General features: G+C 32.6%; 1 protein-coding gene across 2 annotated transcripts in view; it reads right to left on the reverse strand.

Moving 5' to 3' along the window:
- Positions 1–332: 332 nt before the first annotated feature.
- Positions 333–15,370, reverse strand: part of PTSP (prothoracicostatic peptide) — a 96,227-nt gene continuing 81,189 nt past the window's right edge. The window contains exons 5-7 of one of the 2 annotated variants that reach the window (XM_073089527.1): positions 14,870–14,972; positions 10,130–10,222; positions 333–852 (exon numbers count right to left, since the gene is read on the reverse strand). In XM_073089527.1, the coding sequence (XP_072945628.1) occupies positions 827–852; positions 10,130–10,222; positions 14,870–14,972 (222 nt within the window). In that variant the 3' untranslated portion in view covers positions 333–826. The remainder of the gene's footprint in view (positions 853–10,129; positions 10,223–14,869; positions 14,973–15,370) is intronic. The other variant, XM_073089528.1, reaches the window with a different exon arrangement.

Here is a 15,370-nt window from a genome sequence, read left to right on the forward strand (position 1 = left end):
AACATTTTTGTGTTTGTTATAAAATATTGAATAGTAGTCTATTCATACAGGATATCTTCAAGTTTTTCTTTTTGTTTGTATTTTAAAAAGTAATAGACAATCATTGTAGTGGTGTTGTTGCTAAAATATGTATATTAATAAAATCCCAAATAATGTACAACAATGAAGTTTCATTATCAAGTTAACATGATGAAGTTTCATTATTAAGTTAACAAAATTTTTTTTTAGTACATCGAATGTGTGAAAAGTGTAAAGATTAATGCAATTATTTTTTTGTATATGAATGACATGTACAGGGTAAAAAGATATGAATAAAACAAAGTTCGGCTTCGAATAAACTTTTATTGGACAAACATGAACGTTGAAGCCGGTCCATGTACACCAACTCGACTAGATATACATCACTTCATGCTATTACAATAGTTACTAGCTAGCATATTACACCGGCTACCTTACGCTATATCGAACAAAGTAAATAAACCTTAGTACATTAATTACTCTAGAAGGTGACAAGGAGCTACATTTGTTCGTAATTTTGAATATCAAAAAAAATCAAAAACCAAAAAATCTAATTTTGATTTTTGATTTTTTTTTAAATTTCGAATATAAAACATACATCGTACAACTAAAGTTAAGAGCTAGGTACTGGTGCCGCGAAAACACCACCCCAAGTTGGGTCTGAGGTGGGTTTTCGAGAGCGCGGCGTCAGCGAAAACATTTATATAGATTAATTATATATTAGTTATAACGTTATTTGTGAGGACAGGAATTTGCTTAGATATGACGTTTGTTACTAGAGTATCGTATTGTACAGTGGGTCCGTGGATTAGGCCTCCTCGACCGCCGCGCCATCTGTGGAACGAACATGTGTTCATTAATTAATCATTGATATAAATTTGTTACTGACCAGTTGAATACTATTCTCATTCTATAAAGGAGGCAAGGTAAAGGCTATATGGATCAGTGAATCACGGTAATCTTATCCCTCAAACCTTGCAAGCACCGTGAAGAGCGTTCAAAGATGTAGATTTTAGAGAAGGTTGTTTTATGAAATTTGATCACCTAATTTTTAAAAAATCGTATATAATAAATTTGCAATTTTTTTCAAAAATTTGAGGTTAAATCATTGAGATTCGAATGGGGCTTTTATTGCGATAACCCAAACTCCATAGCTGAAGGAAATTCGTATTTACAAAATACAGTCACCAAGCATTAAATAAGATACATATTTATATATTTAAAGTGATTTATGTACAGTGAACATATTGTATTTAAGCGAATAAGTGCAATTTTATTATTTTAAACACATAGTGGACAGTGCGATATTTACTGTGCTATTAAAAACTCACGTTACTTATGTAATAATCACTCTGAGTCAATTTTTGCCTACTACAGGAAAAAATGGTAAACATTAATTATTACAACTGAAAAACAATATATTACAAAGAGATTAAAATAATAAGAGATAAATAATAACAAATAACGTGTATGGAAGAATCCAGTTGTTTGTTCGCATGCATGTCTGTTTGTCATTTGCATGTGTGCATATAATTGTATTTTGGCATTCGTGTAATATAAGAGCATTTCTTAATATTTTTGTAGAAAAAATAGTTTTTACGATACGATTACCATAAGTAATTTTCCCCAAAGTACCGCACGTAGAATATCGTTTATACGGGAGCTTCCTTTCCGTAATCTAGAAACAATTTACGATTTTTAGATCACGTATGTTCCTCTGCGAATGGCCATCTGTGCCTGTAATAATAAAACTATAAAACTAGCCCGTGGTTCTTCGTTGCCAAAAATGTGGTAAATTTCAATACATTAAAATTAAAGATACACTGGTAAAGTGTATTTAGAGGTACGCGCGATTGGGAATAAAAGAGTTTAAAACAATTATAATACGGTAGTACATTTTTTGTTAATTAAATATAGAAAACATGTAGGGATGTAAATACAACATATAATTCACTTATAATGTCCAGTAACGTAAAATACATATCTATTCAACTTCAAATACATGCCCCCGTCGTGCCAGTAGCTGGTTAAAACTCCGTTATATTTGAGTATTACTCGAAATCTCATATTATATTGCAAGAAATAAATTTACTCAATTTTCAGAAAAGAATACAACAGCGCCAACGCGTCTACTATAATACAAAAAAAATATTTATATTGTATAAGGATTGAATAAGGCTAGAGTTGATCCACATAGTTTATCCCTTAACAGCGTTTGTGACATTTACCTCTCACATGGCCTATTGCGAGCAAAACCGAAACTTCTGTATCGTTGGTAGAAGTAAATAATGTTATTTCAGCTAGAAGTTGCTAAATATTTCCCGAAGGATTAATTTCCGGACGGGCGCCGCTTAACGCGATTAACTTATTAAATTAACTTAACGAGTTTTGATGTTTGCCAACTTTTCAATTGTATTGAATTATTCTTGTAAAACGCGGTGAAACCCCACATCGAGAGCGTTTTGACGCCGCGTTTAAAATGCTACGTATATTCGTTTTTATTATTAAGTGGCACTTGACACGAGCAAGCGGCATTTGAATAGAGCAATCGGTAAGTTACTCCTACATCCTTTCATACGTTTGATAACTAATCGAAAATCTACAGAAAGGACATTCAGTTTTAAATTGATTTTAATGTCGTTAAATAGGCAAGTTTAAATATAAAATTTAATTCGCGTCCCAACTTTCAATTAAATAACTTGTAAATGGACGGGCTGACGAGAATTTAAATTAATAAATTACAAAGTAAAAGCATGAGAGCTATTTCTCAGAGCATCTAAACCGCTGTACGTCTGAACATTGCCGAGAACTTCTTTACCAGAAGTTTCCGAGGCACTCTCGGCCCCGCCGGAACAATTAGCCGGGTATTGTGCAAATGAACACATTCATTTTTGCCCCTTTACCTCGCTAGCTGTTTATACGGATCCTAATTTTATTAAAATATTTATTACGCGTATAACCATATTTCTTATTTATTGTAATTTTCCGCCTTTTTACTTAATCTCTTCTAGAAATTTTGGAAGCATAAAAAGTGTTTAGTGTACGGTAATTTGATATACACAGGCTTAGTTCTAAAAATACTATTTAAATTAAAGACATTATAAGATACTTGTACTACGATTACAGTTTTCGTAAAGAAGTGTAAGTAGATATTCAAAATCAAATCAAAATCAAAAACATCTTTATTTGCCAAATAAGGTACAAAACTCTGGTTAAATCTGTCCTAAGATACAAAAATCCTCTTATTTTATCATTTCGGCGTGCAAATATGGTTATAAACTTAATTTTATGTTAACTTACTTTGTTTTGATCGTACAACACAATTAGTCACCTTGGCGTTAATTACGCCTTACAAAATAATATCACATGTCAGTAAAAAATCAAAATAATAAAATAATAATAATAATACTATTACATGTGGAGTTTATTTAGCAACTGATTAAAAATATATATTAGTCAATTCTTAGATTAATTAATGAGTATAAATACAAACTGTACTTTTGTTTATTGTTATAATGACGTCTTACTTTTTTGTATGCTTACAAGGAGTCTTTGATACTCACCTATAAGTGAATATGCATTTATTGTTAACTGTATTCCTAGTTCTTAAGTCCTGTGTGGTGGCGCATGCAAATGTAATAATCGTTGGTGATGTTAATAAATAAAATAAACTTAAACACTCGTCTTATTTCATAAAGGAGTCAAGATAGAGACTATATGGATCAGTGAATTACGTGTCCTTTTCCCAGAGTACACCACCGTGCATACATCGTGAAGAGCCTTCAAATATGTAGATTTCAGACACGACTATAGTTTTTGTAAAGAAGTGTAAGTAGATGTTGTATGTGGAGTTTATTTTGTAACTTAAACACTAGTCTCATTTCATAAAGGAGTCAAGATAGATACTATATGGATCAGTGAATTACGTGTCCTTTTCCCAGAGTATACCTCCGTGCATACATCGTGAAGAGCCTTCAAACATGTAGATTTTAGACACGACTATAGTTTTTGTAAAGAAGTGTAAGTAGATGTTGTATGTGGAATTTATTTTGTAACTTAAACACTAGTCTCATTTCATAAAGGAGTCAAGATAGAGACTATATGGATGAGTGAATTACGTGTCCTTATCCCAGAGTACACCACCGTGCATACATCGTGAAGAGCCTTCAAACATGTAGATTTTAGACACGACTATAGTTTTTGTATATATGCATGTGGAGTCTATTTAGTATCTCGTCGATAAAATCCGCTACAATGCGTCTTGAATTATAAATAATCTTTTCCAATAACCCTTCCTTGGCAGTCGGGTAAAAATATATTCAATAAGTTTTTATCAAAGAGTATCGTTCGTAGAGTTTATAAGTGAAGGTAAATAAGTGTCGGATTCAGAGTGTGTGTACAATTAGGAGATTCGGCGACACCGTCCTTTTGGAGGCACAGGTGTTTGTTCAGTGCGGATGAGAGGAGCCGGGTAAGGGTGTGGACACCACTGAATATATTCGATTGAATTTGTACGAAAATACACGAATCAATAGAGAATCGGAAAGTTTGGTGATTTTATAAAGAAGCTTTTAATGTTATGAGATTATGCATAATGTATGTAATACTGAATTAAAGAATAATACAAGCTTAGTTATCTTTATAGGAAATAGGGGAAATGTGAACAAAAAGCATTTATTACATTACTTGGATACTTTGTTAAAACTTAATTTAAAGGAAATTGTAATGTTTACATTCCCCTATAGTAAAAGTTTGCCAGTCGAAGAGAATGATATTAGATATAAGTTAAATATGACTTTGCACACTGCAATGTGCAATAATAATAAATTTCATTTGATTGATACTAACTCGTTTAGTATGAATTTTTATTTGACAGGGGATAATTACTATCTACCTAGATTTTATAAAAGACGGATAGCTGTTGTGCTAGAATTTTATTTTGACATTTCTGCCAAAAACTTGGCAACCAAACCTGCTTCTATTGAGCAGAATAATAATTTAAAATTATTGACATCCAATAATTTAAATTTGACATTGGAAAATTTAAATTAAATGATAGGACAACAGAGTGCACCTCTGGCAAATTATTTAATTTACAACCATTGTCAAATAGTAATTCATTTAATAACATTGACATATCAATAAATAATTATGTAAGTAATTCATATGAATATAATAATAATAAGCAAATTAAGAGACATATTTCAAATAAATGTCTTCATATGGGTAAACTTAGTAATAATAAAACTAGCAATAAAAAGTTTTCATCTCTAAAAATATTGCACCAGAATATCCAGGGTTTTTCAAGTAAGGAGCTGGAACTGGAGTTATTTTTAGAGAGTAACAATTATGATATAATTTGTTTAACAGAGCACTGGTTAAAACATGGTGAAACACAAATAAACTATATAAATCACTTTATTGCTAGTTCGTTCAGCCGTGAGTCAGCTATCCATGGTGGCTCATTAATAATAACTCGTAAAGGTTTAAAATCAAGAGAACGCTTGGATATAGTGGGGCTCTCGGTTGAACGTGTTATTGAATTATCATGTGTCGAGCTGGATAGCCTTATTGTGGTTAGCGTGTATAGGCCCCCTAACATAGAAACATTTTCTAGATTTGAAGGTGTAATGGAAAATGTTTTGGATATTATTTGCAAATGTAAGAAATATGTTGTTGTTTGTGGTGATTTTAATGTGAATATTTTAGAAAACACCACATTGAAAGTAAAATTACTTTCCTTATTTAGATCATATAACTTAGAATATAGTTTTTTTGAGCCAACCAGGGTGACTTCATCCTCTGCTACTTGCATTGATAACATTTTCTGTAACTGCTCTGTAGTTGAAAAATCTATAATAAATCATATTAAATCTGATCACAAGGGGCAGTCTGTCCATATCCAATATAACATATCCAAGGAAGGGAACATAAAGTTTCTTCATAGACCAATTACAGGTCACCGTTTATTAAAATATAATAAAGTGCTACTAAATAAGTTGTCAGTTCTGAACCATAGCACTTGTGTTAATAATTTATATTCTGCATTTTTCTCCACAGTGCACACAGAGTTTAAAAAAATATTTTCTGAAGTTAGGTATGAAAAGAGTACTAGACTTAGTTTTTGTGAATGGGCTACTAAAGGTATTCGTCTAAGTAGAAGTAGACTTTTCGAGCTTTATAGTGAAAGAGAGAATAACTGTAGCCCTCACTTCAATGAATATGTTCGTAAATATTCTAAAATATTTAAATCAGTTTGTATGACAGCTAAATCTAAGTTCATACATAATAAAATAAAAAATGCTGATAATAAAATTAAAACAATTTGGAAAATAATTAATGCTGAAACACGAACTTGTAGATTAAGTATCAGTAAAGTATCTCTTACTACTGAACGTGGTCAGATTACCTCAGATAAAGAAATTGCACAAGAATTTGAAACTTTTTTCTCGAATATACCATTTAATACTACTAAATTTTTAAAATCATCCCCAATTAAAGCAGTGACCATCCTTAAAGAGAATTTAAGTCAGTGTCACATTAAATTTAAATTTAGACATATTTTAATTAATGACATATTAAAAGCTTTTAAAGAATTAACTGTTAAAAATACAGAGGACATTTGGGGAATGTCAGTAAAAGTTTGTATATCAATCATTAAAACTTTAGCTCCCTACTTAGTCACTATTTTTAATATGTGTGTTGATCAGGGCTGTTTCCCTGATTTAATGAAACATAGTAAAATAATTCCATTGTTTAAGGCAGGTGATACTAAAGATCCCAACAATTATAGACCCATCTCAGTACTGCCTGTTCTAAGTAAAATTTTTGAAAAGATCCTCTTACACCAAATGTTGCTTCATTTTAAACTAAATAATCTTTTACATCAAAAGCAATTTGGCTTTACTAAAGGCCGTTCTACCACAGATGCTGGTGTTCAATTGCTGCGACATATTTTTGATTGTTGGGAACAAGCACATGATGCTATAGGTATTTTTTGTGACTTGTCTAAAGCTTTTGATTGTGTTGATCATAAAACCTTATTGTTAAAATTACAATATTATGGTATTCAGGGAAATTCTCTAAAGTTGATAAATTCTTATTTAAACAATAGAGTCCAACGAGTGCAAGTAAATGGAGCATTATCAGCAGGTTCTAATATTAAAATAGGTGTACCTCAGGGCTCCATCCTAGGTCCGTTTCTATTTTTAGTTTATATAAATGATTTGCCAAATGTAGTAAAGGATTTATCTGAGGTTGTTTTGTTTGCTGATGACACTTCCTTGGTATTTAGAGTAAAACGACAATCACAGGATACGAACGATATTAATGAAACTCTTTGCTGGATTCAGAACTGGTTTGATGCAAACAACCTACTCTTAAATTCTAATAAAACTAAATGTATTAAATTTATGCTACCAAATGTAAGGAGTACGGGGATGAATGTCGCTCTTAATGGTGAGACTTTGCAATTCGTCAATGAAACTGTTTTCTTGGGGATTACCATTGATTCTAAACTCCAGTGGGGTCCCCACATCTCTGCTTTGTCCAGCAGACTTAGTACTGCAGCTTTTGCAGTCAGAAGAATTAGACAGTTAACAGACATACCCACTGCCAGACTTGTCTATTTCAGTTACTTTCACAGCATTATGTCTTATGGCATTCTACTGTGGGGCAGTGCTGCTGACATAGACTCTATATTTACTATTCAAAAAAGAGCAATAAGGTCAATATATAGTCTGCGGCGTGGTGAGTCCCTAAGAGAACTGTTTCCCACTATTAATATATTGACGGTGCATAGTCAATACATTTATGAAAATATTATGTATGTAAGAAAACACACTGATATGTTTGAAAAAAATAGTAACCACCATAACTTTAATACCAGAAATAGAAATAAATTAGCAATTCCTAAACATAGATTATGTAAGGTGGCTAGATCTTTCGTGGGCAACTGTATTCGCTACTACAATAAAATACCCGACCACATTTTGAATCTCACAGAAAAAAAGTTTAAACATGTCGTTAAACTAACGCTATGTAAAAAAGCGTACTATAAAGTAAGTGATTATTTGACTGACAAAACGGTGTGGTCTGAATTAGCTCCAGCTCCACATGTACCATTACGTTAAGTTAACATTGTCAAAAACATTTTTTTTTTTAAAGATGTGTGTTATGGAGTTTCTTTCGCCGCTTCTTCTCCATAACGAAACACCTTGTGAAGTGGTGGTAGTTGCTTTGACATTCAAAAAGTGATCTGTAAAGAACCTATTTTGAATAAAAAAATTTGATTTGATTTGATTTTGATTTGATTTGTTTGTAGATTTTTTTTTTTTTTTTTGTTTGTAGATATATCATCGTAAGAATTGTAATGTTACACTATGATTTTGGTAAATGATGTGAAAGATTTTCTTTCACATCATTTACCTTTACTTTACATCGCTTGTGGAATCATACGATTGTGGAAATCAGAAGACTTCACAAAAATTATATATCTACTGTACTAATCGCTTGATAGTTATTATGTATGGTTAATATGTATAGTGATATGTCATTACAGTAAATAAAAAGGTTCCGTCAGTTCAAAAGGTATTCAAAGTACTTTTTGAAGTGTAAATAAATGTGATTGAATATTAGTAAGTATCGAATATTTCTATGTTTATAATTATGTATCATTTTGAACATCTAAAATATTGTTTTCTATTTCATCATCATCATCATCAACAACCCATTACTGTCCCACTGCTGGGCACGGGTCTCCTCTCATAATGAGAAGGATTAGGCCATAGTCCACCGCGCTGGCCAAGTGAGTATTGGTAGACTTCACATACCTTTAAGATTTTTTATATAAATCTCTCAGGTATGCAGGTTTCCTCACGATGTTTACCTTCACTGTTTAGCAAGTGATAATTAATTTCTTATACGCACATAACTTTGAAAAATCAGAGGTGCGTGCCTGGGATTTGAACCTCGGACCCCTCGATCGAGAGGCCGAGTTTCTTAACCACTAGGCTATCACTGCTTCACGTTTTCTATTTACACACAGATTATATCAAATAACCGTTTTTTATACTCAGCGCTTTAGTTTCTATTTCCTCATCTCTACCATAAGTGCGACTTTTATTGGGCGATTTTTTCTCCTATCTGCTTGCCGAATGTTCACACGCACCAATAACTAAGGGATAATACTCGGCGTTGAAGCAAATAAAACAACAACATTTCCTGACTTATATCATCGACGGATGACGTCATTATACGTTAAGATGAGGACATTGTAAGGTATTTGAAATTTTATCGTTTTTCAAAGTTTTTGGTTAGAAAAGTAAGATTATCAAATATAAGGTTTTATACAATAAATATAGTGTTAGGTTTCGGTTATGTTTTGGTTATTTTTTTTAATTTACATTTTTAAGCGTTATGTGCCAAACCTACAGATAAAATAAAATATTGTATGACTACAGGAATCATTACTAAAATAAATAACATTACCGTCTAAAGACTGTGAATAAAACTTTTGGCGAAAAATATGCTTTTTCCCCACATTTATAACATTGAATACGTCAGCAGTGCAAACTACTCTAACATGGAGAGGCTCTGGAAGTGACGTAGAGTAGCTGTGAAAGGTAGGTCTAGATCAGTGGTTTTCAAAGTGCGGGTCACGACCCCCTCGGGGGTCATAAATTTCTATGGAAATTAAAAGGCCCTATGACAAGTATAAAGTTTAAAAAAAAACTAAAAAAAATCGTACAGGTTTTGAATATGTAAGTATTTAATTTAAATGTAACTTTAAAGTTTCCGATATTAATTATTTATTTACTGACTGGAATTATGGGTATACTTAAATAAAAATATTGTATGGATCATAATGGTAATATTGTTAAAGGTTTGAAATAGCGGAGGATAGGGGGTCGCGAAATATTAGATAGCAAGGGTATGATGCTTTTAAAAAGGTTGAAAAACACTGATCTAGATGAAAGCTCTACTCTAAACTACACACAGAGTATTTACAGAGGTCTACGACACCGTGCGACAGAAGATAGTTGCCAACGAGTGCGAAAGAGATGGAGCTACAAGGAGTTGTGTGCATGGAAGCGGCTTCGAGCGTGGTTACCGTGCTCGTCGTCTAAGTCGCGCTGGGAAGACCTCTTGCCCCACATCCCTCTTAAATTGGTCCAGCCAGGCTCTCGCTTCCAGTAATACGCTCCTGTAGGACATGCTTTCAAATTGTAGAATTGTAAGTTTGAAAAATAGGAAAATAGCGAAAATACAAGATGATGTCATTCTTCCGTTGGAACTGTTCTTATTTTTTATCATATTGAACCATTAAATACATTATTTAACCATTTAATACATCATTTAACCATTTAATAACAGTCGTGAATCAAAAATAAAGATGGTATATTACGAAAAGAGATAAAATTGGGCATGAGTAGTAGCAGTAGTTCATTTATTTAGTGATCTTCTCGGACGACTACTCATGCCGCTGCGGATCTCAATGGTCCGCGGACCATGAGGTCAGACGTATAGACCTATTGCGTAAATCAATGCCACATCCTGTCATAGCAATCTCTGTGATTTATTTAATATTATCGCGTAAAATATACGGTAAAGTATAAATCACTTTGAGATGAATACTTTTCTGTCATTGGTAAATTATTATTTTTGTTAAAAACTATAGCCGGAAAATATATTGACGGGTAACTTTTTACAATAAAATACATTTATCTTTCACATCGGTCCCGATAAGGTTGGGAGTAAAAATAAAATCAGAGGGATTTTGAGTGGAGGGTATGTAGACGGGACGAGACGGTTTTCATTAAGGCGCTTATGGGTAAATTAATTTGGCATGAGGTCCGCGTGAAGGGCCGGGTGACGTTACATTGGTTCAGAGGGCCCGTTATTTAAAAATCGAGCGGAATTTTATCTAATTCGATGGCTTGTGGCGATCCTGTCTCGTCAGTCTGTCCCCAGTTCATGTCATGAAAAGTTTGGACATCGTAAACTGTCAATTCAGAAAATGTAGCTTCGATATGAATTTTTCGGATTTTTTATAAAGTATTCGTAATGCTACATTAATTATAAATTAGAATTATAAAAGTAATATTTAGCTTTCAACAATATTCAAATTTATTGCCGAGGAAGTCTACAATTTCTTAGTTCACCTAATTGGTACTTACATTAGTAACAAAATCTAGTGAACTCTGCAACTGACGTGCCTGAAGTGACTACCACTGAACTTAATGTTAAAATTGAAACTAATTCATATTTAATACGCTTTTATTAGCTTCAGACGTATGTATGTTGGTATGTTAGTATGTTAGTATGTAACGGAATCTTTGAACATGATTTTAACCCCCTTCAAAACGTCGGATTAACTTGAAATTTGGCATACTTATTAAGGACCGATGACAATTCAATATTTTAAACATTCTGACCCGTTATCCTTACTAGGATAATCAGGATCAGCGATTTTTGTTTTCCTGAGACCCGGAAGGTCTGCGTTAAGACCAATAAAGGAATCTACCAGGCGCGCCGATCACCTAACCTAACCTAACCTGACCTGACCTGACCTGACCTGACCTGACCTGACCTGACCTGACCTCAACTTCGACGCGTCCGTTGTTAATAGCATCATGAAGCGGTGTCTCATCATCCTTATTCATTCAGCACTTCAACATCTGCACCTTCCTTTAACAAGATTTCCACTATTTCATTGTTCCCATTTCTTGCTGCTAAATGTAAAGGCATATATGATTTCAGCTCATCGTCATAGTCACAACTTATGTTATTAACTCGAGCTGTAAAATTAATTAAACTACTAACAGTTTTAAAATCTCTGCAGGCAGCAGCAACACAAAGAGAAGAAATTCTAGAATTATTTTTGATATTAACATCATCATGCTGTAATATTAAATCGATGATTGGACGACGTCCTTTTGAAATGGCTAGATGTAAAGCAGTTGACCGTTTTTCTCTTGAGTATTGCCATCAGCGCCTGTTTTTAAAAGATGCTCTATCATCCTTTTTCCGTGATTACTTTTATCCAAGATAGAGGACCTGGGATATGGTAATTATGAAAGAAAGCAGTTAGCATTGGCAATTCGGATGTCATTCAACAACTCCTCTGGGATTTTCACGTTAACAATAAAAATAAACACCAATGTAAAACAACACTTCATACAGCTGTGTTAAACAATGACCCAATATTCATTTTTGCACTGCTAAGCAAAGGTGCTGATGCTGATTCGAAAGATAAACTTGATAATACGCTACGTAATAATCGTTAAAATAATCGCTAAAATAATCACTAAAAAATTAAAAATAAATAATAGTTAAAAAAAACTAAAAAATACGCTTTTATAAAAAAATCGACCAAAAAATGAAAAATAAATAATAGTTTAAAAAAACTAAAAAAATACACTTTTTATAGAAAATCCAACTAAAAAATAGAAAATATTTTTTTTTAAATTTGAATTAAGAATAGTGTAAATAAGATAAAAATATTTTTTATTGTAAAAAAAGCGTGGGGTGCTTTTTAAGATATTATCAAAATGATAATCCTTCTACTCAATATCTATCAATAAAATATTTATAACTATTGACACCATGCACCCCACGCTTTTTTTACAATAAAAAATATTTTTATCTTATTTACACTATTCTTAATTCAATTTAAAAAAAAAAATATTTTCTACTTTTTAGTTGGATTTTCTATAAAAAGTGTATTTTTTTAGTTTTTTTAAACTATTATTTATTTTTGGGTGAAATTGCGGATTATAATTTATTAACTTTCAATAATTTACAATAGGTACAAGAAAATAAAACGAAAAATGTTTTAAAGAAAATTTCAAATAACTTGAATTGCTTCTGAAAATACCTATTTGTAATTAAAAGTAAAGGTAGGCTGCGTTTAAATTGCCGGAAAACCTCGGGCTCAGTTTAATTGAACCAGAAGCGAAGTGACGCCGCAACTAAATCAATCAATTGAACGCGATCGCATTAATCTGTGTCCAGCCGAAACGGGGAAATAATTGTTTTCGATAGTTACTATTATTGTACATATTGGAAAGGTATGTAGGTATAATGAAATTGAAATCAATATATTTTTATTTGCAAAGTTGTAAACAGTATTACATAGAGTCCTACCTCAGGTCGACCACACATTGCCATCTTGACAGTAAATTTCAACTTTCGTATTTATGTTTTTTTTTCTATTCAGAACACAGCAACCCTTATTACTGCGGTTAAGCAGTACACTTTGTAGACTTTATGATTTGGTTTAAATATTTGAACTTTATTTGACCAAATCAATTATAGTTTAACTTATATTAATGGTATCGTTATACTGCTTTCTGGAGTATCTTTCAGTGTCGTAACTTAAGCCTTCAATTCCAAGTTACAAAAGTTTTTGTTACCTGATATTTCTAGCATAATGGTCATAGCAAACTTTGAGAATTAATACAAAATAGAAGCCTACGAGAACGGGTATTCAAAGTTTCGTTTGCCTAAAAATCCCGTTTAATACTTTAAACACAAGCTTTTGTAAAACGGCTCACGTAAATAAACGTATTGTAAAGTTTCGCAATATTTTACCAAAATGTGGATGAAAATTTAACACACGAAATTTAAAGTTATGATCTTTTGAAATGTTTTCAGAAATGGTGTCAAGAATCCATTAAGGCGTTTAAATTAGTCGCCTTATGACAAAGATTTATAAATTTATGATAAATATTTCAAAGGCTGTTAAATTAAATTAGTCACGTTTAAATTAGTCGCCTCGTTGATAATGATTTATGATTTTATGACAAATCTTTTAATCACAATACCTTTTAAATTAAATTAGTCAATTTTAAATTAGTCGCCTCATTGGCAACGATTTATGAGTGAATGACAAATACACAAAATAAGTATACTGATATCTGAATTTCTACTTTCAAACCGAAATGGCATGAGGTATTGCTATTATTACCCGTACTTGGAACCAAGGAAAGCTAATTTCCTATGAAAGTTTAACGACGCTTCGATTCCCCGCGCCACAAGTTGACTGATTGATTTAATATAACGTTTTACTTCCGAACCAATCTTTTGTGTTAGTTTTATATAGCCAGGGGGTGTTTTTATTATACGCCATAATCTTTGGCCGGTTGAGTTGGGCAGAACAAATGTTACCCGCTCCTAAATGTACACAGTTGGTTGTATATTGCTAGTAGTTTTTCAATTTCAGTACCAGACGTTATGTCCCTGAAGGTTATTGGAAGACTTTAATAAACAAAATAACATTATCTTATGTTAAGGAAGGGATTTTTGAAATTTCTAAACAATAGTGACGATAGCTAGTAGGTAATGAGCATCGTAGCTAGAGGCTAGCCTTACGGTCGGCAGCCAGGGCGGCAACATTCATAGGGGCGCTTGTCGACCCAACAAAAATAATGCAACCTGTATTGCAATACTGGAATAATTCAGTAAAGCAAGAAAAATAATCCTGGCGAGAAAAAATAAATAAACGTTACTTGATTAAAATTATTCCCTTTCTGAAAGGCTCGAGGGCGCAAACTTATAATTTTGCCAACGGTACTCATGACTCTAGCTACGACTATTTCAGTAATAGTACTAATACCAAGTAGTGCGTCTATGTCGCTTGCAAATGCCTCACAAATCTAAGTTTTTTTGTATGGAAGCAGAATATTATTATGTAGTTGGAGAAATCTTTAATAAGCCCCAAAGTAGATAAGAAATAACTCTTCCATAATAGAGGATAATACAGATAAATCTACTCTCTTTAAAACAGAAAAAAATAGTTTGCTATAAATTAAATAGTTCTACTATTTTCAAAATGGCAGGAGATATATACCGCTGTTGTACTGTGCCGGTTTGACTGGCCGCTTGCCCCACGCGCCGTGCAGCGCGGACCACGCCTTCTTCTCTGGTGTCTCCATGGGCTGGTCAGCAGCATCCTTTGGAAGTTAATATTTTTATTATAATTACGAAGTACATGTCATTAAGTAGCCCACTACGGTGTAATCTCGTAAATTCAACTTCAAATAGAAAATCTAGTCCTGAGTACCTACGTAAAATCTACGAGTAAGTAACACTAAAAATATTGCAGAAAATTTAGGACTTGCTCCTGTCTATGTTGTATTATCATTATTGTTGTATGGCTCATGACCTGTTTTCTTAAAATACTATTCAGTAACATACCACATTTATTCTATTGTATGAATGCTCAAGTTACAATCGGTCTGATTTTATGCTAGCGTATAAAGAACGGTTAGCAAAAAGTATCAATATCGTCCACTTGATTACAGCAACGTTGCCGCCCGCGGCAATATCGCAGCAATAACTCACTTCGCTG

This window comes from Epargyreus clarus, unplaced genomic scaffold (genome assembly GCF_041222505.1).
Source record: "Epargyreus clarus isolate Ecla_fem2 unplaced genomic scaffold, WU_Ecla_fem_2.2 ptg000029l, whole genome shotgun sequence".
NCBI classification, from domain to species: domain Eukaryota; kingdom Metazoa; phylum Arthropoda; class Insecta; order Lepidoptera; family Hesperiidae; genus Epargyreus; species Epargyreus clarus.